This window comes from Piliocolobus tephrosceles, chromosome 1 (genome assembly GCF_002776525.5).
Source record: "Piliocolobus tephrosceles isolate RC106 chromosome 1, ASM277652v3, whole genome shotgun sequence".
Taxonomy (NCBI): Eukaryota; Metazoa; Chordata; class Mammalia; order Primates; family Cercopithecidae; genus Piliocolobus; species Piliocolobus tephrosceles.
In genome coordinates this window covers 211,534,408-211,562,068 of record NC_045434.1, presented here as the reverse complement: position 1 = coordinate 211,562,068, position 27,661 = coordinate 211,534,408, and the positions used below count along the sequence as shown (strand labels likewise).

General features: G+C 41.0%; 1 protein-coding gene across 3 annotated transcripts in view; it reads left to right on the top strand.

Annotated features, from left to right (window-relative positions):
* Positions 1 to 27,661, top strand: part of KIF1B (kinesin family member 1B) — a 178,760-nt gene that overhangs the window by 93,673 nt on the left and 57,426 nt on the right. For 2 of the 3 annotated variants that reach the window (XM_026449767.1, XM_023215308.2), the window contains exons 21-24: positions 21,114 to 21,207; positions 22,821 to 22,969; positions 25,345 to 25,523; positions 26,223 to 26,360. In XM_026449767.1, coding sequence (XP_026305552.1) covers positions 21,114 to 21,207; positions 22,821 to 22,969; positions 25,345 to 25,523; positions 26,223 to 26,360 — 560 coding nt within the window. Of the gene's footprint in view, positions 1 to 4,539; positions 9,952 to 21,113; positions 21,208 to 22,820; positions 22,970 to 25,344; positions 25,524 to 26,222; positions 26,361 to 27,661 lie in introns of those variants that run through there. The other variant, XM_023215309.3, reaches the window with a different exon arrangement.

The window sequence follows — 27,661 nt, the reverse complement described above, 5'->3', positions numbered from 1 at the left end:
TTGTATTTGTATAGTGCTTTATAATTTACAGAGCGTTAACATCCATCAATTTATCTGATCCTCAAAACAACCCTCTTTGTTTATTTATGCATATGTATAAGTAAAATATGTAATGTTACCTCCAGTTTATAGTTGAGGAAACCAAAACTTGGCTGGACGCGGTGGCTCACGCCTGTAATCCCAGCACTTTGGGAAGCCGAGGCAGGTGGATCACCTGAGGTCAGGAGTTTGAGACCAGCCTGACCAACATAGTGAAACCTATGTCTACTAAAAATACAAAAAAGTAGCTGCGTGTGGTGGCAAGCACCTGTAATTCCACCTACTCAGGAGGCTGAGGCAGGAGTATCGCTTGAACCCAGGAGCTGGAGGTTGCAGTACGCCAATATTGCGCCATTGCACTCCAGCCTGGGCAACAAGAGCGTAACTCCATCTCAAAAAAAAAAAAAAAAAAATCTAGATACTGATTGACTAAGTCTGGGTTGGGACCTGAGTGTGCATTTCCAACAAGCTCCTAGGTGATGCCAATGCTGCTGATCCTGGGACCTCACTTAGAGGAACTAGGCACGGCAGAATAAGGATGCCTGGTGCTGTCCCTAACCAAGAGTCGGTGTTCATTCTGTGCCCTAAAATAAAGATGGCCACTAAATAAAGAGAAAGTGAATGTCTAAGACGTATTCCGTTTCTAGGGAATGTATATAGCCTGCAGATAATCAGATTCTGGTTGTTGCTTGCTCTGTGTATCTGAAAGCAAGCCAGAATTTCAAGAGCAGCTCCTTAAAGCAAGGAACTTGCTTTCCTCTCAAAGGTCTGTCTCTTCCACTTTCATTTCTTGACTTAAGGGAGGAGCTGATTTCTAACACTTCAGCCTGAAGAATATCTACCAGTAGTAATACTGAATGTTTTTATATATTACCCTGTATTGGTCAATTGACAGATATATTTCTAATGCACCCTGTGAATAAACATTGAGAGAATGCAAAGGAATTACTAATCAGTAAATATTTATTTAATATTTACCATATGTAGTCATTTTTTGCATAATGTCAGCATTAAACAATGGAATTCAGGCTCATGTGTTTTCTATTCTGATAGTTCCCAAATGCCTCACATTGTTAGGGTGCTGAGCGTTTTCTTCAGTTAGTGCTCTAGGATACCCTGGTCCTTTCTCTGCTTGCTTTTTACGCTCAGTTTAGGGATCTTCCCTCTTCTTATTTGCATAAGTTCCTTGCAGAGTCTCTTTAGGAGGCCTACTTTGCATTTGGCATTTAATGAAAGCCGAAGGATCATTTTGTGACATGTGAATTGACCAGACCTCAGTAGCTTTTCCAACTCCTTAATAAATGAATCTAAATATTTTAAAAATTTGGCTGGGCACGGTGGCTCACGCCTGTAATCCCAGCACTTTGGGAGGCCAGGGCTGGCAGATCACTTGAGGTCAGGAGTTTGAGACCGGTCTAACCAACATAGCGAAACCCTGTCTCTACTGAAAATACAAAAATTAGCAGGGCATCGTGGCAGGCGCCTGTAATCCCAGCTACTTGGGAGGCTGAGGCAGGAGAATTGCTTGAACCCAGCAGGCGGAGGTTGCAGTGAGCCAAGATCGTGCAACTGTACTCCAGCCTGGGCGATAAAGCTAGACTCAGTCTCAACAAAAAATACTACTAATAATAATGTAAATAAATATAAACATTTCTTTTTTTGACATGGAGACAGGATTTATATCACATAAACTTTGCATATAGTTTTTAGTATCACCATCAATATGTGACAGGGTGATACATTTGAACTTTAAAGAGGACGTATTCTACACAGTCAAAATGGCAGCATTTTAAAAAGAAAGAAAATGACGGCTGCTAAATTTAACTTGAGTTCTTTTAGATTTACATAGACTTATTTATATTTTATTTTAGAGTTTAAAGATAACTTTTGTCTCTTAAACATGATATTAAAACAATTCTTAGAGTATTTGTCATTTCCTGAATTAGGTAATATTCATTTCATCCTTAAGCAATTTGAAGAGGAAAAGAAAAACAGCCAGGAAAAAAGTGATAGTTGTTAGTTATGTGGGAAAGAATCAGAGAGAATTTGTTTATGTTCTGTAAAATTCAGTTTATACATATTTGCAAAAAATCCTCTTCAGGAGTCAGACATAGTTTTTTCTTTAATATTTATTAATGTCATATTTATCACTTAAAATTAGCCATTCTGATTTTTAAAACTAAAAATGAAAAGAAAAATTAATGTAGACTCTGTATAAATTTAGCAAGCTTTTGTTGCTAAGTTATCAAACAGGTGGGAGTTATAAATGGACTTAGTACTCATTTGTAGGTCAATAGAAATGATACAAATCAGGGGCAAGGTTTTTAAATTCAGAGGCCAAATTATTATTATTATTGTTGAAAGTTACTTTTTCGTTCCTTAGTAAGTGACTATACAGGCAAATCTTTGGTTTTTGTCAGGTGTGGTGATGTGTGCCTGCAGTCCCAGCTCAGGCAAGAAAATCACTTGAGCACAAGTGTTTGAGACCTGTTTGGGTCCCTGTCTCAAAAAACAAATCAAACAAACAAACAAAAACAACAAACTTTGGTCTAGGAGGCAAGGTACTATTAGTTTCAAGCAAACAAACTCCTCTATAGATATTTTTGGTAACCATAGTGAGTAAAAGATTGACTATGAAGTAACTATTTTCATTTACTAGGCTGCCCTGAACTGCTCATCTATGAGTTGAGGTTTTTTTTTTTTTTTTTTTTTAAGTGAAAGCATGTTTATTAAGAAAGTAAAGGAATAGGCTGGGTGCGGTGGCTTACCTCTGTAATCCCAGCTCTTTGGGAGGCTGAGGCGGGCGGATCACCTGAGGTCAGGAGTTCAAGACCAGCCGGGCCAACATTGTGAAATCCCATCTCTACCAAAAATGCAAAAATTAGGTGGGCGTGGTGGCAGACGCCTGTAGTCCCAGGTACTTGGGAGGCTGAGGCAGGAGAATCACTTGAACCCGGGAGGTGGAGGTTGCAGTGAGCCAAGATTGGGCACTCCAGCCTGGGCGACAGAGCAAGATTCTGTCTCAAAAAAAAAAAGTAAAGGAATAAAGAATGGCTACTTCATAGGCAGAGCAGCTGAGTATTCTCTTTTCCCAGCAACTTTTATCTCCCGGATAGAAATTCTTTCTAATCCCACTTATTATTTGGAATTCTAAATCCAACATTGCTTTCATAGAGATCTATATTATCAAGATTTGCTTGTATTAGTTAAGAGCTATTGGTTATTATCCAAACAGCCGTTGAAATTACGTTGTTGTGAAGTCAGGCTGCTGTTTTAGGGCTAGGTAAGGTTTTCTGAAAAAGAGGCAATGGTGCAAAGACAGCGTTAAAGGTACCTTTTAAAGTGGATCAATTTTATGTAACCAGAGTATAATCTTTGTGTTTTATGTGTTTATTGGAAGAGTTGTCACTTAAAGTGATACTCCTCAAATAGCTAAAAATGTCCTGGGCTTTCTAAATAGAAAATATCTCCAAGTTGTACTTATTAAAATGTGACTGGGGGAATTTTAAATTATATTCAGTGGAAGTATATTTGCCCATCTTAATTTTTGTTCTGGTAATTTATTTCTCAAAATTTTGGAGGTGAAGTATTTATTGATTTGTGTGTGTGAAAAACAAGACAAAACACACCCGCTATGAGGATCCTTTAAAAAAAAAAAAGCTTTCTGGTTATCCAGATAACACACTTTAATTTTACAATTGAAATGGATAAATTTAACATGACAAAAAATAGCAAATCCTCTGCTCATGGAAAGGTGATTTTCAAACCCTCTTGTCTTACAGAAGAAAACGTTTGGTTGACTAAGAACTGACATGGTCTGCTAATAGGGATTCTTAGCATTTTTAACATCATCCCTGTTTGACTGCTTCTTTTTCTACATTCTCATCTTCTAACTTTTTTCTAGGGCTGCTCTTTTTAGTAAAGCTAAACAAAACCTGGCGTCCTACAGCCTTACTAACCTTTGTTAATCCGCCTGCTCGTCACATCTTTGTATGGCATCTTTGCTCACTCATGGGGGAAAGAGATTCTGGAAGAAGCAACAGCAATAACCAAGGCAAATGTGGGGAAGTGTCTGCATGGGTTGTTAGCATGATGTGTGGGGCCTAGGTTTTACTTCATTTTCTTCAGATAGTGAGGTCGTTAAGGCACGCCATTTGAATAATTTTGAATGACCATAGGGTGACAGACTCACCCCTGTTGTCAATTCTCCTAAGAAATTTGGTGACAGATTTCATCACTTAAGCCAGAAAGTGGAAATTTGGATTAGGGACACCAAATAAGCAAATCTTTATATTAATAGAAATGTACATAGACATATGTCTTAATAGACTTCCACATTATTGAGGGGTTTTTTGTTTTGTTTTGTTTTTTAGTTTTTTTGGTTTTATTTTTAAATTTGGTTAAGGCTTTTTTGCTTGCTTTTTCTTCAATTTAATTTTCCTTTTTTACATTTTAATTTTGGTTATTTTGGGGCCATTTTTTGATTTTGTTTTTTCAAAGGACGCGGATTCTGATAGCGGGGACGATTCTGACAAGAGGTCGTGTGAAGAGAGCTGGAAACTGATTACTTCTCTGAGAGAAAAACTACCTCCCAGCAAGTTGCAAACCATTGTTAAAAAATGTGGCCTCCCCAGCAGTGGGAAGAAACGTGAACCAATTAAAATGTATCAGATACCCCAAAGAAGGCGCTTGAGTAAAGATTCCAAGTGGGTCACGATCTCAGATCTTAAAATTCAGGCTGTCAAAGAGATCTGCTATGAGGTTGCTCTCAACGACTTCAGGCACAGTCGGCAGGAGATTGAAGCCCTGGCCATTGTCAAGATGAAGGAGCTTTGTGCCATGTATGGCAAGAAAGACCCCAATGAACGGGACTCCTGGAGGGCAGTGGCCAGGGACGTCTGGGATACCGTCGGTGTTGGGGATGAGAAGATCGAAGACGTCATGGCCACCGGGAAAGGCAGCACTGATGTAGATGACCTCAAGGTTCATATAGACAAGCTGGAAGATATTTTGCAAGAAGTCAAAAAGCAAAATAACATGAAAGATGAGGAGATAAAAGTCTTAAGAAATAAAATGCTCAAAATGGAAAAAGTCTTGCCACTGATTGGATCTCAGGAACAGAAAAGCCCAGGAAACCACAAAGCAAAGGAGCCTGTTGGTGCTGGTGTTAGTAGCACCTCTGAGAATAATGTAAGTAAAGGAGACAATGGAGAACTTGCAAAAGAAGAACGTGTTTCCCAGCTGATGAATGGGGATCCAGCTTTTAGACGTGGACGTCTGCGTTGGATGAGGCAAGAGCAAATTCGGTTTAAGAACTTGCAACAGCAGGAGATAACAAAGCAGCTTCGTCGGCAGAATGTACCTCATAGGTTCATCCCTCCTGAGAACCGGAAGCCCCGCTTCCCCTTTAAAAGCAACCCTAAACACAGAAACTCTTGGAGTCCTGGGACACATATCATCATAACAGAAGATGAGGTTATAGAGCTTAGGATTCCAAAAGACGATGAAGCAAGGAAAGGGAATAAAGAAGAGAGCCAAGAAAAAGGGGGTAAAGGAGCTTTTAAGGATCCCCAGTTTCCATGGGGCTCTCAAGGAATGAGAAGTCAAGATCATATCCAGGTTAGCAAGCAGCACATTAATAATCAGCAACAGCCACCTCAACTACGTTGGAGAAGCAATTCTCTCAATAATGGCCAGCCGAAAAGTACACGCTGCCAGCCATCTGCCTCTGCGGAGTCATTAAACTCCCACAGTGGTCACCCCATTGCTGATGTGCAGACTTTCCAGGCAAAGCGCCATATTCATCAACACCGTCAGTCTTACTGTAATTATAACACTGGAGGTCAGTTAGAGGGCAGTGCGGCCACTTCCTGTCAGAGGCAGACTGACAAACCCAGCCACTGTAGCCAGTTTGTGACACCTCCGCGGATGAGGAGACAGTTCTCAGCACCCAATCTCAAAGCTGGTCGAGAAACCACAGTATAAATCAGTTACTGGTCAAACTTGAAATCATGGTGGAAGAAACAGACAGTGTTAGCTCATGATTTGATTTGGTTCTACCTTTGGCCTTGAGTTCTTATTATTTACTTTATAAATATTGACTGGTTTTATATTGTTAAGACAAAACACTGGTAAAAGTTTCAACACCTCCCTTTTGCTTGTATACCATAAATGGGCAGTTTTTGAAATTTTGGATAAAGCATCAAGAACTCCTTTTCCTGAAACGTTCCTCCTTTTTAGTGCCTAGATAATTAATATACTTACTTACACAGACTTGTCCCATCTTGATGTAAGTTTGTTATGTTTTTATAATGCCTATAAATTAATCTGACATCCAGAAAGACCTGCCTCTTAGTTTATGCAGACATTCAAAAGGAGAATTTGATAAGCAGAATTAAATGTCTGTTATTCTTCATAAATGTTAGAAATTGGTTTAAAAATAATAACACGTAACTGGGTGGGCACAGCTTTGGATTTCTCATCCACGTCTGTTCCCTTTTTAAATATAATTAGAATTTTCATAAGCCAGAACTAAAGGTCTTCAAACATACCTTGCCATACATAGCTTTGCATCTTCCACAGAACTTCCACGTCTTCTTTTATTCTGTATTTTACAAGAAACTCATACAATGTTTTTTTTTTCTTTTGAATGTGTCAGAATATGTATGAAATTTGTCATACCAGAATCTATAAATTGGCACTGTGTGTGGGATTCTGTTTGTGGTTTGCATTTTGAAGTTCAGTGTGTCATTTGACACACATGCATACAAAGTGAACTATTCACCAAAATCATGCCAACAGAAATACCAGCAAAAAACTTGTATAGTTTGTAAGGAGGTTATTTGGCCTAGAGAGGGAAGAGGTGGGACATGGGGACAAAGCTACAGCATATGGCTCTGTGGTGCTGCTTTTTTCCAATAGTTGATGAAATAGTGAAATAAAAGTTAACTTTGGTTGGGCTTGGAATAAAGGAGATGATACATAATAAACTATTCCTTGGTTAGCAGTAGTAGTGCTCGTAGACACTCAAACAAGGAAGGCGAAATCCTGATGATCGATCACTTATTGTATCAATACCTCATTTTATTTGGTTATGGTCTCAGTTTGCTTCACTGGAGAATCCACTAAGAAAGATGGATTTTAATGGGAAGAAAAGAATTATTTTTCTACATCGTTCCTCATCTCTTGAGTTTGTCAAAAACTTTTCTAAGAGGCAGTGTGAAGAGCCAGAGATGTCTGAAATTGCCTGACTTCATGTTCTGGAAGATTCCTAAGTCACATGAAATCATCTATCAAACACTTGTCTTCCAAATGTTGTGAAAAACTACAGCCAAGGTAGCAGTTAGCATTCAAGGAAGCCTTAAAGATTGTGATTATGTTTTTTTTTCCTTTGCGTGTGGGCACTGTGCTTTATTAGAACACATTATTTTTAATCATAGTATTTTTTCTTTGCCTCTAAGAAAATACTTTCTTAATGCACAGAAAGTTGCTTCCAATTAATATTTTTTCCCCTTAAAAAGAGAAGCTTTGAGAGATATTTTTGCTTTCATAGCTAGAACAGTTGAAGTCTTCAATGGAGGTTTTATGGCAGATGAGACATGGGTAAATGAAGTCTGTAATGGGTTGACTTACTGAGATGACAATCTCCTGTGCCATTTGGTTTGAATGTACTTGAGAGGCTGCTTCAAATCAGTCACTTCAATGCATTTTGTGTAAACCCGGTTATCCTTTTTTATTCCTCTTTAGACATAAATGTGCTAACTATTCCTTTCTAGACACAATTTATTTTCTAAGATTAAAAATAATAATTGCTAGGTTTGGTGGCACACGCCTACAGCCCCAGCTACTTGGGAGGCTGAAGCAGGAGGATCCCTAGAGCCCAGGAATTCTGGGCTGTGGTGCACTATGCCGGTTGGGTGTAAGTTTGGCATCAATATGGTGGTGATCTCCCTGAAGCGGGAAACCACAAACTTGCCTAAGGAGGGGTGAACCCAGCCCAGATTGGAAATGGAGCAGGCCAAAACTCCCAGGCTGATCAGTAATGGGATCTTGCCTATGAATAGCCAGTGCACTGCAGCCTGGGCAACAGAGTGAGAACCTGTCTTAAAAATATATATATATATTTATTATATTATTCAGGTTTCAACTCTGTAGCAGAAATGGGCTCTCATTTCCCTGACTTGAGATAACATAGGGTAGGTCCATATATTTTCATTTCTTATAGAGGTCTTTTCATGGGAGTGAATGAGTTACTCTCCGCTGGTGATTAGGTAACACTGTACAATGAAGAATTATATAATATATTCATTTACAGCTGTGGATTGTGGTAAGGACTATGTCCACAGTGATATTCCAAAGAATTGGGTTTATATTTGTGCTTCATCTGTTAATCCCAGGTGTCCTCATGTTGCTGAAATATTTAGATAGCTAAAGGATCCCTTAATTTCACAGATGACCAGGAAGAAATTAACCAAGACTTTATTGACTGCCATGTATGTCCCATGATGCATTTCTGAGCAAATGCTTATCCTAGAGAATAACTTTGTATGATTGAAATTGAATCCCTTACTAAATAAGTAACTAGTGCCATGCTTTTGTGAGCTCTTGGTATGGCCCATGTTACTTTGTTTTTTGTTTTTGTTATTGTTTAGTGACAGTCTTGCTCTGTCGCCCAGGCTGGAGTGCAGTGGCACAATCTCAGCTCACTGCAACCTCTGCCTGCTGAGTTCAAGCAATTCTCCTGTCTCAGCCTGCTGAGTAGCTAGGACTACAGGCACGCGCCATCACGCCTGGCCAACTTTTGTATTTTTAGTAGAGATGGGGTTTCACCATGTTGGTCAGGCTGGTCTTGAACTCCTAACCTCAGGTGATCCACCTGCCTCGGCTTCCCAAAGTGCTGAGATTACAGGTGTGACCCACCGCGCCTGGCCGGTTTTTTAAATGTGATTTTTCTCTAAGCTTAAATACCACAAGGCCAAAGAGAAATGGTCATAATTTAAACCATTATTATATTGTTGAGGTATCCCTAGCTATTATTATAGCAGAGTGGGAAAAAGTGTTTATGCTATTGAAGTTATGTAATGATCCGACGTTAATGGGAATATAGAGGAGTCCTAATTAATTGGTATAATGTCACAAAGCAGAATGGTATTCCTTGGAGAGTTAAAGACATTCTCTTTAGTAAGTCTAAACCAAAGGGCATTTTCTTTATTCCTGCTTCTAATTCCTTCTAGCCCAGTGAATTATTTATCTTTTCACTGGTAATGTGGTGAATGGGAATTGTTTATTACATTGAAGTGACTTGAAGTGACCTTTTGTGCTTTAGGTGCAGGTTGACGCTGAAAAAAAAACAAAACACTGAATTTGTCACACCTATGTCTGCATTAAAGGCTGTTTTACTACGGGAAGTTACATAGACTTCCTGCAGTCAGCTGCTGTGCCCCCAGTGCCTTACTGGTCCTTTGTAGACTCGCCTTAATGATTTGTACAAATGACTGGGAGGAAGGGATGCTGCCTGTGTCCTGGTGAACCTTAATGAAGGAGCCGTCTTAGGTGCAGTGCGAAACAAGCATTTGTTCTGTACTGTTAGAGCCAAAATTGTGATGAGCAATACTGATGATGTCCAGTTTATGTCATCTTTCCCAGATTTTAAAATCTGTTATAGATATTCTTAGCTTGAACCACTTTTGATTGTGAAATGTATTAGTTGTTGTCCCATTATTACTGTAAAATGAAATTTTGAATCTTCTTGTTAATAAACTGTGGATTTCCCCCCTCAGTTTCTCAACAACAACAACAAAATGCTTGAAGATTGTCTTTGAGTGTAAGATCTGCCTTTTCAGAAAGGGAGTGTTAGTTTGTAATGTTATAAAATAAAGACCTCATTCAATAAAAGTTGAAGTCATCTTTTAAGAGTGTGAATTCTCTCTATTTGGGAAGAGGGAAAAGGAAAGCAAGGTAATGCTAACTAAACCTGGTTTTGACTTTTATTTATTGCTTTTTCTTCTGAAGATGGTTGTAAACTAAATCCTTTTAATATTTTTACGTGGACTTGATTAGTTTTAAAGCTTTTGCTTTAGCTACTCTTTTCTGTTTAACAAAATTCTGTCCTAAACAAGATCTTTCAGCCCTATTTTATGCCACATTTCACTTGCATAAAATCTTTTCTTACAAAAGGTGAATAAGGATATTACTTTCTGATTTGAGTTTAACCATGTTTTCAGTTTCTCTACATACTTTTGGTTTGAAGTTCTTTCAAATGAAATTATTTATTTCCCTTTATATAGGTAGAAACTAAATTTCTAAAGTTTTGAGTGACTCTGCAGCTTTTCTTTCTCCTTTAACCTCTGTTTTTCTTCACCCAGAGTATCAGTGGTACATTAGAGAGGAAACAGGACAAAGCAGAATATTTTTCTGGAATGGACCATTGGTCTCAATGAAAATTTGTACCTGATGTTGTTTTTTAATGTTTAGAAGCAACGTAATCATGCATCATGGGGTAGAATACAAAATCCACATGAGTTTTTAATGTGAAATCTGGAACTTCAGAGAATTGTTATGCCTGAATTAGTCTGCTTCCGGCCTCATACCTTTTTCCTTCAGGTACTTTGTATTCCTCTGCTGTTGGAGAAACTGATGGAAAAGTTGCAGTGTTCCTACCATTTATAGGGTGACACAGAAGATTACAGTGTGATATGTGTAGTGACACTGTGCTGATGAGACTGTGACCACACAGTGCTGCTAGTGGTGAGGAGCTAAGTGTTGTCAGCAACTGGGGTGTCATCTTGGGTGTGGATATTTTCCTTCTGGCTCCTGCTTGCTAATTATAATCTGCCATTAGGAGCCAAGCCTCTAATGTCTAAAACAGCCTAACCGGAAAACTCAGAATGATGATACTGATTTTACCTTAAATATCACATTCTCAGAGGTGCCTTAATTGTGCCACCATCCTCTCTCATCGAGAGTACTGCAGTACCCTAACTTGTCTCTTTGCTTCTATTCTTGACCCCTGTAATCCATTGTCCACATAGCAACCAACATAATCTTTTAAAAACACAAATCATATCTTATCAGTGTCCTCAGGGGCTTTCCATTGCATGAAAGAATCTTAGTCTTACTGTAGTCTCCAAGGCTTTACATGTTTTGGCTGCTTACCAACCACTCTTAACACTGTCACTCTCACACCACAGATACTCTGTCTGCCCTTTTGTTCCTTGTATATGCCAAGTTTCTTCCCACCTCTGGGCTCTTGTACTTCTCAAGCCTGGAGCCCATTTCCATCACGCTTACCTCCCCTTCCAGACCTGAGCTCCTGAGCTCTTTCTGCACAGCCCACCACAAGTTGACTCACTGTTTTAATAATGATGGCCTGTAATTATCTTTTCTTTGTACTTGTTTGGTTCTTCCATGAGAATGTAAACTCACCTAGAATAAATGCCGTATCTGTCTTACTCACTTCGCCAGTCATATAAATCCATTACCTGGAAGAGGGGTTCTCAAACTGTTATGTCAATTAGAATTTGGGGTCTTACGAGAACAAAGACTATTGGGCCCACTTCCAGAGTTTCTGATTCACTAGGTCTGGGGCAAGACCTGATAAATTTGCATATCTGATAAATTCCCAGGTGATACTGATGCTGCTGGTCCAGTAACCACCTTTGATAACCAGTGATCTGGAATGGGGGCTTGGTAAGCATTTTCTGTAAAATGCTGGATAGTAAATATTTTAGACTTTGTGGACCATGTGGTCTTTTTTGTGAAACTGTTCAACTCTGTTGTTGTAGTAGGAAAGCAGCCATAGACAGTATGGAAATGAACAAGGGTGGCTGTGTTCCAGTCAGACTGTGTTTACAGAATCAGGCAGTAGGCTGGATCTGGCCCGAAGGCCATAGTTTGCTGACCCCGATCTAGAAGGTAGCTACTTCTGATAAATATTTATCTAAAAGATCAGTATGTGACTGTGTATGTGATCTAGAAGACAGATATATGTCAGTTGCTGGGATAAGTGGTAAGTGACAAATGTGTGGTCCCTGGCCTCTCAGAGTTGTGGAGGGAGACAGCTGTAATAACCACACCAGTAGTGAGTCAGTACATTTGTGACAAGTGCCATGATGGAAAAATACAAGGGGCTCTGAAAGGGTTTAACGGGTGCCTTTGGGAATGAAAGATGGCCTCTCATTGCTCTTAGCTGACAACGTTTTTGTTTCACTGAGGAAAAAAAGCAATCAGAAGAAAACTTTGTTTTCTTCCTTTGTCTAGTTTTGCCTGCATACCTGTACTGGGCTTTCCCTCCTGTTAGTGGATGAACTGTCCTTGATCCTCTCCTAGCCCAGCCCTTGCTCCCTGCATTCCATACCCTCTCAAGAACTTGTTAAACATTTACCCACTTCTCTTTTACGTCATCAGTTTCTCTCCTGGATTATTGCTGCCAGCATGCAAACATGTCACCAGTTGGAAAAGTTTTCTGTACTTACTACGTCCCACTTACCCACCTGCCATTCTTTTTTTTTTCTCTTTTTTCTTTTTTTTTTTGAGATAGAGTCTCACTCTGTCACCCAGGCTGGAGTGCAGTGGCACAATCTCAGCTCACTGCAACCTCCACCTTCTGGGTTCAAGTGATTCTCCTGCCTCCTGAGTAGCTGGGACTACAGGTGAACGCCACCACACCTAGCTCATTTTAGTATTTTTAGTAGAGACTGGCAGGGTCTTACCATGTTGGCCACGCTGGTCTTGAACTCCTGACCTTAGGTGATCCACCCGTCTCAGCCTCCCAAAGTGCTGAGATTACAGGTGTGAGCCACTGCTCCTGGCCCCATTTTTTCTTTTCATTATTTCCTGTCCTCATTCTTACTGGATCTCATCTAGTCAGACTCTTGTTCTCCCCTCACCACCAAAGCTGCTCTTATCAGGGTCATGAAAGCTCTTCTTGATGACAGATTTAGTGCATTTTCTCAGTCCTTATCTTACTGAATGTCTCTGGCATTTGACACAGTTGCCTACTCTTCATGAGACACTTTCTTCTCTTGGCTTCTTCTTTTCCTTGGACCTTTCTAGCTGCTCCATCATGGTCTCTGGCCACAGACCTTGGCTATTTCTGTATGTTTCTCTGTTCCCCCTTCCATTTTTGTACTGATGATGAAGATAATGAGAACTGGTATACTGAGCATGTATTACGTGTATTAATACACATAAACTTTTTACATGTATTGACTCATTGAGTCCTCACAATACCCCTCTTCTGTGAGGTAGGTATTGCTTATTCCCTTTTCACATACTTTCCCAGTGTAACACGGCTACTCAGTGGGGGAGCCAGAGCCAGTCCCAGGGAGTCATTCTGTCTGCAAACCTCTGCCCCACCTCGCCTTCTGCTGATTCTCAGGTGTCCTCTCTCCAGCCTGGGCCCCTGCCCTGAGCTCTAGATTCTGACATGCAACTACTACCTGACATCCAAATCACTGGCAGACAGCCACCTTGCATTTGAACCATTTGAACTGGAGCAGCTAGCTCGAGCCAGAAATCCAAGTCATCTTTAGTTTCTGTTTTTCTTCACATCTCATGATCAGATCATCAGTAGATCCTGTTTGCTCTCCCTGTAAAACATATTCTGACTCCATCTCTTTTCACCACCTTTGCTGCTAATACCCTGGTCCAAGCTACCACAGTGCTGGGCAGTGCTGTGACAGCCTCGTGACCATTCTTCTTATTTCCATAGTTCCTCCTAAGTCCCACAGAGAATAATGTTTTTAAAACATAATCCAGCTCTAAACCACCCAGCAGTTTCCATTAGAATATATCCCCAGACCTTACCATGGTCTATAAGGCCATCCATACCCCATTTGCTACCTGATTACATCCGCTGCATCTCTTACCCTTCTCCGTACTCTGCCATTCCATCCGCACAAGTTTTCTTGCTTTTCCTGAAGTACATGGTGCCCCTTTCCATTTCAGGACCTTGGCACTTTCTGTTATTATTACTTTGAGTAGAATAACTCCTCCCAAAGACCTCTACATGCTTGCTTAACCCTTCCCAGACCACTCAATCTAGAAGTCTGTCTCCCATTCTTCTCCCTGGTAGTCTCTAACCCTACCTTTATCTTTCTTCATACTAGTACTCTCCACTAAAATCAGCGTATATTTTGTTTACTGTTTATCATCCCTGTCTCCCTTGTCAGTGGAACCCTGTCTTATTGACCACTAGCATCTGGCACATAGTAGGAGCACAAAAGGTATTTGCTGAGTGGATGGATGGATAATGTTTTAAAAAACGTGCTCTGGATTGCCTGGGCTCAAGTTCCATTTTTAGCATTTGCTTAACTTCTTTCTCTTTAACATGAAGCTGACTATATAATACCATCTTTATTTTGTTTTTTTGTTTTTTTGTTTTTTATTGAGACAGAGTCTTGCTCTGTTGCCTAGGCTGGAGTACAGTGGCATGATCTCGGCTCACTGCAACCTCTGCTGCCCGGGTTCAAGTGATTCTTGTGGCTCATCCTCCCAAGTAGCTGAGACTACAGGCATATGCCACCATGCCCTGCTAATTTTTTTTGTATTTTTAGTAGAGATGAGTTTTCCCATGTTGGCCAGACTGGTCTCGAACTCCTAACCTCACGTGATCCGCCCACCTGGGCCTCCCAAAGTTCTGGGATTACAGGCATGAGCCACCATGCCTAGCCTAGTACCATCTTTATAAGGTTATTGGGAAGATTGTAATAATTCACATTTAACATTGAGAACACTTCCTGATACAAAATAAGCTTGAAAACCAGGGTACATAGGTAGGAGAGAACATACTAGTAGAGAGAACAGCCAGTGCTGTGCCTTTATAAATATGGAGCTTATTTTGAACTAGTTAGAATTTTTTTTTTTTTTTTTTTTGACATGGAGTCTCGCTCTGTCGCCCAGGCTGGAGTGCAGTGGCGCGATCTCGGCTCACTACAAGCTCTGCCTCCCAGGTTCACACCATTCTCCTGCCTCAGGCTCCGAAGTAGCTGGGACTACAGGCGCCCACCACCATGCCAGGCTAATTTTTTGTACTTTTAGTAGAGACGGGGTTTCACCTTGTTAGCCAGGATGGTCTCAGTCTCCTGACCTGGTGATCTGCCTGCTTTGGCCTCCCAAAGTGTTGGCATTACAGGCGTGAACCACTGCGCCCGGCCATTAGGATTTCTTATAAACATAAATGCCTACGGAAAAAATTAATTTTATTACCACGCCTGGCTAATTTTTGTATTATTAGTAGAGATGGGGCTTCACCAGTCGGCCAGGCTGGTCTCGAACTCCTCACTCAGGTGATCCACCCGCGTCGGCCTCCCACAGTGCTGGGATTACAGGCATGAGCCACTGTGCCCAGCCAAAATGTGTTATTTTTTAATGTGCCTTCTTAATTAGTTTTTGTCACAAAATGAACAGAACAATAGTATGTGAATCTCATTAGCCATTTGTTGGGGGAAATGGTGATGATATAGTGTCCTTTTTAAAAGCTCATAAGTAGCCTGGTTTGGGGAGGGGGCAATTCAATAGATGATGTTGATATTTTGACTATCAATTGTGGTCAAAATGCAGTTAAAGTTTTATGTTTGTTTGTTTTTGTTGTTGTTTTTGAGATGGGGTCTCGCTATCTCCTCCAGGCTGGAGTGGAGTGGCACAATCTTGGCTCACTGCAACCTCTACTTCCTGGGCTCAAGTGATCCTCCCACCTTAGCCTCCTGAGTAACTGGGACTACATATGCCCTCCACTATGCCCGGCTAAGTTTTGTGTTTTTAGCAGAGACAGGGTCTCACCATGTTGCCCGGACTGGTCTCAAACTCTTGAGCTCAAGTGATCTACCCGCCTCTGCCTCCCAAAGTGCTGGGATTACAGGCATGTGCCACCACACCTGGCCCAGTTAATGTTTTTAGATTCATAGGGCTATGGGAAATCTCTCATGTTAGTTTTGGTTACTAAAGCACGGCCACAGCTATTAGGGAAGGTCATCCTCATTCCTTAACTGTCAGAGTCTGAGAATTTTGTGTTCATTGGTAGTTTTACCAGCCTGTCCACTTATTCTTGAAGAAATCCTCAAGATAAAGTATTAACATTTTTTTCTACGTGATGATTTTTAGGTAAAACAGCAGCATTTCTGTTTTTGCTAAAATAATTCCATGTAATGTATAGTTTTTCCCCTACTTCCCAGCTTTTTGAGACATTTCAGAGAAGCTGAAATAAATACTATAATGAACTTTTGTATACCTTTCCTGAATTATGTGAAAATTATAGATATCATGACAGTTTACCCCAAATACTTCCATGCTTATCTCCTAAAATCAAGAATTTTTTTTTTTTTTTTTGGACAGAGTCTTGCTCTGTCACCCAGGCTGGAGTGCAATGGCGCAATCTCAGCTCACTGCGAACTACGCCTCCCAGGTTCAAGTGATTCTCCCACCACAGCCTTCCAAGTAGCTAGGACTACAGGCACTTGCTATCATGCCCGGCTAATTTTGTATTTTTAGTAGAGACGAGGTTTCACCATGTTGGCCAGACTGGTCTTGAACTCCTGGCCTCAGATGATCCGCCTGCCTCGGCCTCCCAAAGTGCTGGGATTACAGGCATAAGCCACCGTGCCCAGCCAGGAATATTCTCCTAATACTATCCCATCTAGGAAATTGAATACAGATGCAATATTGATTCAATATTATATCATGTACAGTCCATTTTCAGATTTCCCTAATTATCTCAAAAATTAGGAGTGTTTTAATCCAAGATCCAATCAAGGTTTATATATTTCATTTGGTTATGATTTTTAAAATTTTTCATAATACTGGTATTTTTGAATTGTCTAGGTCACATTCTGATTTGTCGGATTATTTCCTCAATATTAGATTCAAGTTAAACCTTTTTGTTAAGAATGCTATAAAGGGGCCAGGTGTGGTGGCCCACGCCTCTAATCCCGGCACTTTGGGAGGCCGAGACAGGCAGTCATGTGAGGTCAGGAGTTTGAGACCAGCCTGGCCAACTTGGTGAAACCCCCTCTCTATTAAAAATATAAAATTTAGCTGGGCATGGTGGTGCACACCTGTAGTCCCAGCTACTTGGGAGGCTGAGGCAAGAGAATTGCTTGAACCTGAGAGGCAGAGGTTATAGTGAACTGAGATTGTGCCACTGCACTCCAGCCTGGGTGACACAGCAAAACTCCATCTCAAAAGAAAAAAAAGGAATGCTATAAATATAAAGGGGCCAGGCACGTTGGCTCACTCTTGTAGCCCCAGCTACTTGGGAGGCTGAGGCAGGAGGATCACTTGAGCCCGATAGGTCTAGGTTATAGTGCGCTATGATGGTACCATTGCACACCAGTCTGGGTGACAGAGGAAGACCTTGTCTCCAAAAAAAAGGAAAAAGATTGCTATAATGGTGATGTTGTGTACTTCCCATTGCATCACATCAGTAGACATAAAATGTCAATTTGGTCTATTATCGATAATGTTAAAGTTTGGTAAATTTGGTTAATGTGATGTTTCCCAGCTCTCTCCATTGTAAATATTTCATTTCCCTTCTTACTAATAGATATCTGGGCATGGACTTTGGATCGTATGCATATTCTGTTTCCCATGCATCTTTTACTCAATTATTTTAGCTTTTTGTTGTTTGTTGTTGTTGTTTTTAAGATGGGATCTCTTGCTCTGCAGCCCAGGCTGGAGTACAGTGGCATGATCTCATCTCACTGCACCCTCTGCCTCCCGGGCTCAAGTGATCCTCCTACCTCAGCCCCTCTAGTAGCTGGGACTACAGGTGTGTGCCATCACACCTGGATAATTTTGGTATTCTTTTGTAGATGTGGGGTTTGGCCGTGTTGCCCAGGCCAGTCTGAAACTCCTGGACTCAAGCAGTTTGCCTGCCTCAGCCTCCCAAAGTGCTGGGATTATAGGCATTGAGTCACTGTGCTTGGCCTATTTTAGTATTTATTAATGATCCTTGCTTGATTCAGTTATTACTTCTGGGGTTGCAATATGGCAATTTTCCAATTGTCATTTCTTCTGCATTTATTAGCCACCCTTTTTTTTTTTTTGGTTTTTGTTTTTTGGATGGGATCTTGCTATGCAATAGCACACTGCAGTCTTCAACTCCTGGGCTCCAGGGATCCCAGGGGCTGGACATCGTGGCTCACACCTGTAATCCCAGCACTTTGGGAGGCCAGTAACTGCCTCAGCCTCAGCCTCTTGAGTAGCTGAAATGAACAGGTGCCTGTCCCATGCCTGGTAATTAGCTAGCTTTTAAAAATTTTTTATTTAAAGAAGAGTTTCCCCTTTTTTTCTCCTTCTTTCAGTATCACCATGGAGTCGTGAATTCTTTCTATATTCAATGTACTATGTTATTTTTCTGTTGATTTCAATTGGCCAGTGGGATCCTGTGTCCGTCTGAAATGGCCCTAGTGTTTGAGTTCTTCTATCCTTTCTGACACAAAATATTTCAGACTCACCTGGTACTTTCCTTGCTTCAGACCTGGAAACAGCTATTTTTTTCAAGGAGCCCTGGTTCCTTTTAGTGGCCGTGGCATTTAGAAACCAAGATCTAGGTGCTAAGAATGCTTAAAAAATAACCTTTAAAAAAAATTGCCTGAGGCCAGGCCCAGTGGCTCACACCTGTAATCCCAGCACCTTGGGAGGCTGAGGAGGGTGGATCACAAGGTCAGGAGTTTGAGACCAGCCTGGCCAACATAGTGAAACCCTGCCTCTACTAAAAATACAAAAAATTAGCCCGGCATGGTGGCGCACACCTGTAGTCCTAGCTACTCGGGAGGCTGAGGCAGGAGAATCGCTTGAACCTGGGAGGGGGAGGTTGTGGTGAGCCGAGATCACATCACTGCACTCCAACCTGGGTGACAGAGTGAGACTCCATCTCAAAAAAAAAAAAAAAATTGCCTGACATTTTGATATTGTATTATCATGTAAGAGGGCTTTCCACGTGTTTTTAAAATGGTTCATCTCTTGGTCCTTCCTCTAGTACTGTGTGGGTAGGCAAGTCAAATGCTAAAATCTTCATTTAAAGATGAAGAAAGTGAGGGTTAGAGTAGATTTAACTTTCTCAGAATTATAAGGCTAGTAAGAACAAGTGCCAGAACCCCAAACCCAAGCCTTTTACCTGTTTAATTTTTTGTTTCTTTTTTCTTTTTTTTTTCATAACATGTAGTCTCTTAAAAAATGTGTTTAGATATCTAATAAAGCTACGTAGTTGGCTGGTGGTCTTGGTCACTGCCTGCCCATCTAAAGAGAACACTTCCTTTGTGAGAATAACTGACAAATGACCAGAACCATAGAGGATATATGCATCCTTGTGAGCATTGCTTTGGGAGCTCCTTTTGTAATGGAGTTTGCTGAATGGCTTTCAGCAGTGCAGTGCTTTGTGATGCATGGAATGTTTGATATGGGACTTGGAGAGCTCTGTTTGGAAACAGTGGATGGTCATACTTAAACACCCTTTGTCTCATGACAGCCTGTAATTCGGTCACTGCTAGGGAACCAAAAGAAGTAGCAGGGCTGGGTGTGGTGGCTCATGCCTGTAATTCCAGTACTTTGGGAGGCCAATGGTGGGCAGCACAAGGTCAGGAGTTCGAGGTCAGCCTGGCCAACATGGTGAAACCCCGTCTCTACTAAAATACAAAAATTAGTCGGGCATAGTGGCGGGTGCTTGTAGTCCCAGCTACTGAGGAGGCAGAGGCAAGAGAATCGCTTGAACCCAGGAGGTAGAGGTTGCAGTGAGCCAAGATCACGCCATTGCACTCCAGCCTGGGCAATAGAGTGAGACTCCGTCTCAAAAAAGAAGGACGAAACCCTGGCAGTCCTTCTTAGAACGCTTATGCTTCTGCCGTAATTTAGTGTGTGCTGTTCGAAGGTCTCTTTCTTAACCCTATGTATTTTATTTTCACTAAAGTTCAAGTTTTTCAAATTAACAACCTAAGGAAACTTTTTAGACATTTGTCCCCTATTCTCTCCCCACCGTGAGAGTTTAATATCTCAGATTTACTACATTATCTGTATACTGTATATATTTGTACTTCATATATTAAAAGACCAAGATTTTTTTCGTCCTCTCAGAACCATCTTTTGGCCGTTTGGGGTGATATTACCCTTATTGAAAAATGCGTGGAGTAGATGAAAAAATGAAGGATAAATCTGATTTGTATTACAATAATCCTTTTTTTTTTCTTCTGTGACAGAGTGCAGTGGCGCAATCTCTGTTCACTGCAACCTCTGCCTCCCAGGTTCAAGCAGTTCTCCTGCTTCAGCCTCCCGAGTAGTTGGGATTACAGGCATGTGCCACCACGGCAGCTAATTTTTGTATTTTTAGTAGAGACAGGGTTTCGCCGTGTTGGTTAGGCTGGTCTCGAACTCCTGACCTCAGGTGATCCACCCACCTCAGCCTCCCAAAGTGCTGGGATTACAGGCGCTAGCCACTGCACCCGGTCAGTAATCCATCTTATAATTGCACATTGAAAATAAAGTGTCTTACTTGAATAACTAATTGCAGTCTATAAATTATTTCAGTCCTAATAGCACTGTGAGCTTTTGGTTACATGAAGGCTAAACTCATCCTACTGATCAAAGATAGTAATTTTTCACCCATAGGAAGCATCAAAGTCTACAATCTTAATTTTTTTTTCCTTCCAAAGAGTTAGATAATTGAGATTTTTTATGATACTGGTGACTTTAATCTTTTTCAATATTGTTTTTCTCTGGAATTTATTGATATATTACCTGAATATATTCTAATGCTTAAGGTATACACACATTATTTCACTTAAAAATTCCCACTTTCTCCTACCACTACCCCAGGTAAAGAACTCTTGAGTCTTTGAGAGAGTAGAAACATACTGTAGTGGGTTTTTTCTATTTCACATTTATCCATTACAGACCATCTTGTGTGATTTGTGGGTTTTTTTCCTGAACATTTCTCTGTATGTCTTTTTATTATTGTTTCCTGCCTTTGTCTCTTTTCTTTGTCCTTTGCTTTCTCTACTTCCCCCAATATTCCTTCCATTTCTCTTTCCCTGCCCTCTTATTTCTTCCCACTCCTACATGTTATCTCCTTTCTTTTCATTCAGGACTATGAGAGTAAATTGCAGGCCTTGCAGAAGCAGGTTGAAACCCGATCCCTGGCTGCAGAAACAACTGAAGAGGAGGAAGAGGAGGAAGAAGGTGAAATCTAGAGACTGAAACTTTCCTGTGTATATCTTTTTGAAGTTATATTATCAAATTAGTCATTTATGCATAATCAAAGCTGAATTCCTCTTAGTTGGACCTATCATTTATCGACATTTTACTGAGCCAGTTTACAGATGATTGAATAGATGTGCAGTGTTGAGAATCCAGGCTGTATTTTATGAGGTGGGAATGGGGGTGATAGTGTTCTTAGACCTTCGCAAGGTTTCTGAACACATCTTGATTTAAATCCCTCAGAAAGTTTACATGCACTGTCTCTCATATTACTGTAGATATGACTTTTATATATCTATTAAAAATATAGAGCTTAATCTTTGTTAAGACAGTCTGTCCAATTTGAAGCCATTTCTGGCAAATTTCTGGTCATATTGCTTAGTCATGTTTGCCTATCTTAGATTTTCCAGCATTTCTTAGTTGAGTTAGGGCTTTCATTGTTACTTACTGCCTTATAATGCAGTATGAACACTTACCACAGTTCATTTTTCCACCCAACCTCTTGGCAATCTCAAGGCTTCAAACTGACTTTGAAGGAACTCTTAAGTTATGTATTACATTTCTTATTTATTTATTTACTTATTTATTTTTGGACAGAGTTTTGCTCTTGTCGCCCAGGCTGGAGTGCAATAAATAGTACAGTCTTGGCTCACCACAACCTCCGCCTCCTGCCTCAGCCTCCTAAGTAGTTGGGATTACAGGGATGCGCCGCCACGCCCGGCTGATTTTGTGTTTTTAGTGGAGACGGGGTTTCACCGTGTTGGTCAGGCTGGTCTCAAACTCCTGACCTCAGGTAGATATGCCTGCCATGGCCTCCCAAAGTTCTGGGATTACAGGCATGAGCCACTGCCGCCCAGCCAATTTCTTATTTTTAAATAAGCAAGATGGTACCTTTTTTCTCTCTGTAATAGAAGAAAATAAAAGAAATACATGAAATCATACAATATAACAGAGGTCAGGAGTTTGTCTTTTTTTGTTTTTTGAGACAGAGTCTCACTTTGTCACCCAGGCTGGAATGCAGTGATGCAGTCTCGCGAGGCTCACTGCAACCTCTGCTTCCTGGGTTCAAGCAATTCTCATGCCTCAGCCTCCTGAGTAGCTGGGACTAGAGGTGTGTGCCACCACACCTGGCTAATTTTTGTAATTTTAATAGAGATATGGTTTCTCCATGTTGGCCAGGCTGGCCTCAAACCCCTGACAGGTGATCCTCCGCCCACCTCCGCCTCCCAAAGTGCTGGGATTATAGACATGAGCCACTGTGCCTAGCCAGGAGTCTTTTTTTTTTTTTTTTTTATTGTGGCCACATGTTATAATCATACCCTTTTTTAAAAACAGAGAAAAATTTATTTCTTTGTTGTTCTATTTTAAATAAATCCAAAAGTAAGATTTTTTAAGATTTTCTGAAATGTGTATATTGCTTTCATAGTATCAACAGAATTTGGTAAGCTTTACTAAAAAGAAGAAGAAACAAAAGCAGCTGAATGGAGAGAAACTGGAAAACACCTCACCTTGATAAAAGAGAGAAGCTAGAAGAGAGATGTAATTTTTATATAGTTGTAAGATTGCCTTTAAATATGCATCATTCATTATTTCAGTTCCTTGGACACAGCATGAATTTGAGTTGGCCCAATGGGCCTTCCGGAAATGGAAGTCTCATCAGTTTACTTCATTACGGGACTTACTCTGGGGCAATGCCGTGTACCTAAAGGAGGCCAATGCCATCAGTGTGGAATTGAAAAAGAAGGTATGGAGCAGGAGGGCGCAGGAGAGCTGGAGGCAAAGCCGAGCCTGCTGTGGGTGCATCTGGGCTCTCACCTTAAATTAACCTTTCCTTTGGGGGAACTCAGCAGCTTTGTGCTATAAAACAGCTTTATATATGTCTTTATTTAATATATGTGCCTGGAACATAGTAGGTACTACTTACATTTTTGTTAAATAAAATTTTTAAAAAACAGATGTTTTCTAGCTTATTTTACAAATAGATTATATTCCTAACAAAAACTGGAGAAACATAATAGTAGAAAAATACTTCTCTTGGGTTTCTGAATAATGTTAATTTTCTTCTGCTTTTCTGTTATTAAGTGTGCACCTCTATGTTCGCTTTGCCTCTTTGCCATTGATCTGCTCCTCCTCTAGGGTCTGCGAGGCACTGTTGTGTAGTGGACAGACACATGCACCCTGGACCCAGACAGTCCAGGTTCCAGTCCCAGCTCCATGAGTGGTGTCGATCCTGCTAGCCCTGTGCCTCCATTCCCCCATCTACATAATGGGGTTGGTAACAGTACCTGGCACCAAGGGATTTTGTGAGGAATGAAAATGGGCATATGCATAAAGCACTTAAAATAGTGCCTGGCATGGTAAAAGGAATAAATGTTATTCATTTTTGTAAGTATTACCAAAACTTCACACCAAACCTTAGATTCAGTCTTCTGTACGCTCCACTGTTTATCAGTTTCTTCACTGCTAAGATTACAGTGGAAGACCATATTGTGTAGTAGGTAAGAGCACGGACCACCTGACTTTGGGGAAATTTTTTTTTTTTTTTTTTTTTTTTGAGACGGAGTCTGGCTCTGTCGCCCAGGCTGGAGTGCAGTGGCCGGATCTCAGCTCACTGCAAGCTCCGCCTCCCAGGTTTATGCCATTCTCCTGCCTCCGCCTCCCAAGTAGCTGGGACTACAGGCGCCCGCCTCGTCGCCCGGCTAGTTTTTTGTATTCTTTAGTAGAGACGGGGTTTCACCGTATTAGCCAGGGTGGTCTCGATCTCCTGACCTTGTGATCCGCCCGTCTCGGCCTCCCAAAGTGCTAGGATTACAGGCTTGAGCCACCGCGCCCAGCCGACTTTGGGGAAATTAATTATCTTCTCCTAGAACTAAATTCTAGTTCTAGGGAATAAGATATCTTCTTCATTCATAATCCCGGCACCCTTTCTCATTTTATAATTATTTATTAGCCACTCCTCTCCTCAAGTAGACTAAATAAAGGTAGTAACTGTCTTTTTTTTTTTTTTTTTTTTGAGACAGAGTCTGGCTCTGTCGCCCAGGCTGGAGTGCAGTGGCACGATCTCGGCTCACTGCAAGCTCCGCCTCCTGGGTTCACACCATTCTCCTGCCTCAGCCTCCCAGGTAGTTGAGACTACAGGCACCCGCCACTCCACCTGGCTAATTTTTTGTGTTTTTAGTAGAGACGGGGTTTCACCGTGTTAGCCAGGATGGTCTCAATCTCCTGACCTCGTGATCCGCCCCCCTCGGCCTCCCAAAGTGCTAGCATTATAGGCGTGAGTCACCGTGCCTGGCCATAAACACTTTTTTTTTTTTTTTTTTTTTTTTTTTTGAGACGGAGTCTTGCTGTGTCCCCAGGCTGGAGTGAGCCACCGCGCCGGGCCCAAATAAACGCTTTTAAGAGCAGTAGTTGCAATCCTCTGAATTTAAAACGGGAAACCTTGCTGTATTTTCATCCTCTTTCATTAGTGAGGGACTAGATATGCATTTTGTGGTCCACCTTTTGGTCTCTGGTATAAATTCTATTAGAAGTCTTCATTCAGTAAATCAAAATATATTTATCAAGATTTTATGCCGGGCATGGTGGGTTGTGCCTGTGATCTGAGCCCTTTGTGAGGCCGAGGCGGGTGGATCATTTGAGGTCAGGAGGTCAAGACCAGCCTAGGCAACATGGTAAAACCCCATCTCTACAAAAAATAAAAAAATATTAGCTGGGCTGGTGATGAATGCCTGTAGTCCCAGTTATACAGGAGGCTGAGGTGGTAGGATCACCTGAGCCTAGGAGGTGGAGGCGACAGTGATCTGTGATTGCACCACTGCACCCAGCCTGGGTGACAGAGTGTAACCTTGTCCCCCCCGTGCCTTCCCCCCGAAGAAGATTTTAGTATGTGCAAAAACACTGCCAGGCTAGGAAAACAAAGTCCTTAAATAGCTTAATTTGAAGTTAGGGTTATTCCCTGTGACTGCTAACAGGTGGCCATATTTTTCAGTTAGTCACAAGCTATTTGTTGAGCACATACAGCACATTTGACCTCTTTCCCGTTGGGCATGTTTGTATCGTCTCATCTCTGAAGCTTGCTTGCTGAAAACCATTTGTCAATGGTTTATTCTTTCCATTCAGGTGCAGTTTCAGTTTGTTCTGCTGACTGACACACTGTACTCCCCTCTGCCTCCTGAATTACTTCCCACTGAGATGGAAAAAACTCACGAGGACAGGCCTTTCCCTCGCACAGTGGTAGCAGTAGAAGTCCAGGATTTGAAGAATGGAGCAACACACTATTGGTCTTTGGAGAAACTCAAGTATGAAAACATTCATAAAGGCTGATTGTTTTATTTAGGAAATAACAATGACTTGCTCCAGTGAGCTCCCTCCAACTTTCCTCTCTCTGAGGACACCGTTGCTTCCTTCCCTGTACTTTCTAAACGCTGTTGCTGGCCAATGGTATTACCATCCGTTTTCTTTTAAGTGAATAAATTGCACTCCTCACACACCTCTGACATTTGTAGATATTTAAGTTTACCCTCCATAGACCCTCTTTTAAATTTTAAATTTTCCAGTTTCATCATATTTCTGTTTCAGATTTGAAACTTATCTTTTCTATCCTGGACCTCAGGATAATCAATAATAAACATGGAAGTTATAATCTAGCTTCTTTTATATTTAGTATGATGAGATACCTCCCCCTGTCTCAGTGTATTTGAGGTGTCACATACAGTTGATCTACAGTATTCCCCCTTACGACTTTTCACCCGGTAGAGGATAGGTGGCCATTCTTGACTTTTGATGGCTTGTCTCTAGAATCAAGACACTTTAGATACTGAGTGTTGGTTTCCGTACTTTTGGCCTTCATTCTTTTTAAGTAACATTAAATAGTGGCGCAACTCCTTTCTTGTTTTTTTTTTTTTTTTGAGAAAATCTTGAATGGAAGATGCTTCCAAAGTGAAAGTTTAATGCAATTTCATTATATTAACCCAATGTGCTTTGTGTTTACTAAATAGGCAGAGGCTGGATTTGATGCGAGAGATGTATGATAGGGCAGGGGAGATGGCCTCCAGTGCCCAAGACGAAAGCGAGACCACTGTGACTGGCAGCGATCCCTTCTATGATCGGTTCCACTGGTTTAAACTTGTGGGGAGGTATGTGATGATTTTGTTGATATCTTCTTTTAAAATAATGAATAGTTTTATTCAACAAACCTGAGCAGATAATATAAAAAGTTAAGAGGAAAAAAAAGAGTGTAAAAAGGCCTTGTCTGTAATCTTATCCACTCACAACCACTGCATCATTTGGTATATTTCCCTTCAGTTATATTCAGCAGGCATTTTTGTTTCGAGTCTCAAACTTTCAGCCAAAGTATTTAAATCTTCCCTGACTTTAAACTTACGAAGTGTTATGTAATTAAGATAAATTTAGAAGGAAAAGAAAACTTATGCCTGTATCCTACACAGTTTAAATTCATAGTACACTTTATCAGACACAATCTCTTCATGATCTGATTTGTTCTTCCTTTTTTTAAAAAGCGATTCATCCCACTTTAGTCATTGCAAGGGTGAATTGCACCTTGGTAGTCCCCTTCAGCCTCATTTTTTATATATTATTTCCAGCACTTAATGAAAACACATAGTGCCTCTATGAGTCCATATTGAATCAAGTTCTTAGAGGTTTCGAATTTTCAAAACAGGGAAATTTAAGTTTTGAGCCTATTATTTCAGAATTTGAGTTGCTTTTTCAATTGCAGAAAACCCTGTGATGGGCTGGGCGCGGTGGCTCACGCCTGTAATCCCAGCACTTTGGGAGGCTGAGGCGGGTGGATCATGAGGTCAGGAGATCGAGACCATCCTGGCTAATATGGTGAAACCCCGTCTCTACTAAAAATACAAAAAATTAGCAGGGCACAGTGGTGGGCGCCTGTAGTCTCAGCTACTCAGGAGGCTGAGGCCGGAGAATGGCGTGAACCCGGGAAGCAGAGCTTGCAGTGAGCCAAGATTGCGCCACTGCACTCCAGCCTGGGCGACAGAGCGAGACTCCCTCTCTCTAAAAAAAAAAAAAAAAAAAAAAAGGAAAAGAAAATCCTGTGATGGTTTTTAAAGAGGCTGGGTAAAAAGAAGTTGCTGAAGTCATAGTGTGTTGTGGAAATGAAGTAAATCTTTTCCACTCTACTCTGATAGCAAAGTAGTTTTTCTAAGAGATGAATTGGCCAAACACAACCTACCCTAGCAAAGCATGTACTGCTTTGCCATATACCATTTCATCCATTTTGGTTTCTGCTCCAAGATGACGTGAGCATTTCAGTAAAGATTGAAAGCCTTCTTGTTTCACTTTGATGTTGAGTGGGTCCTTGGAGGCCTGGATGCTGATCTTTTATGTGAACTGGAGAATGTAAACGTGTTATAGTACAGTATTTACCTAGGATGGTCTACTCACATGTTTCCTTTGC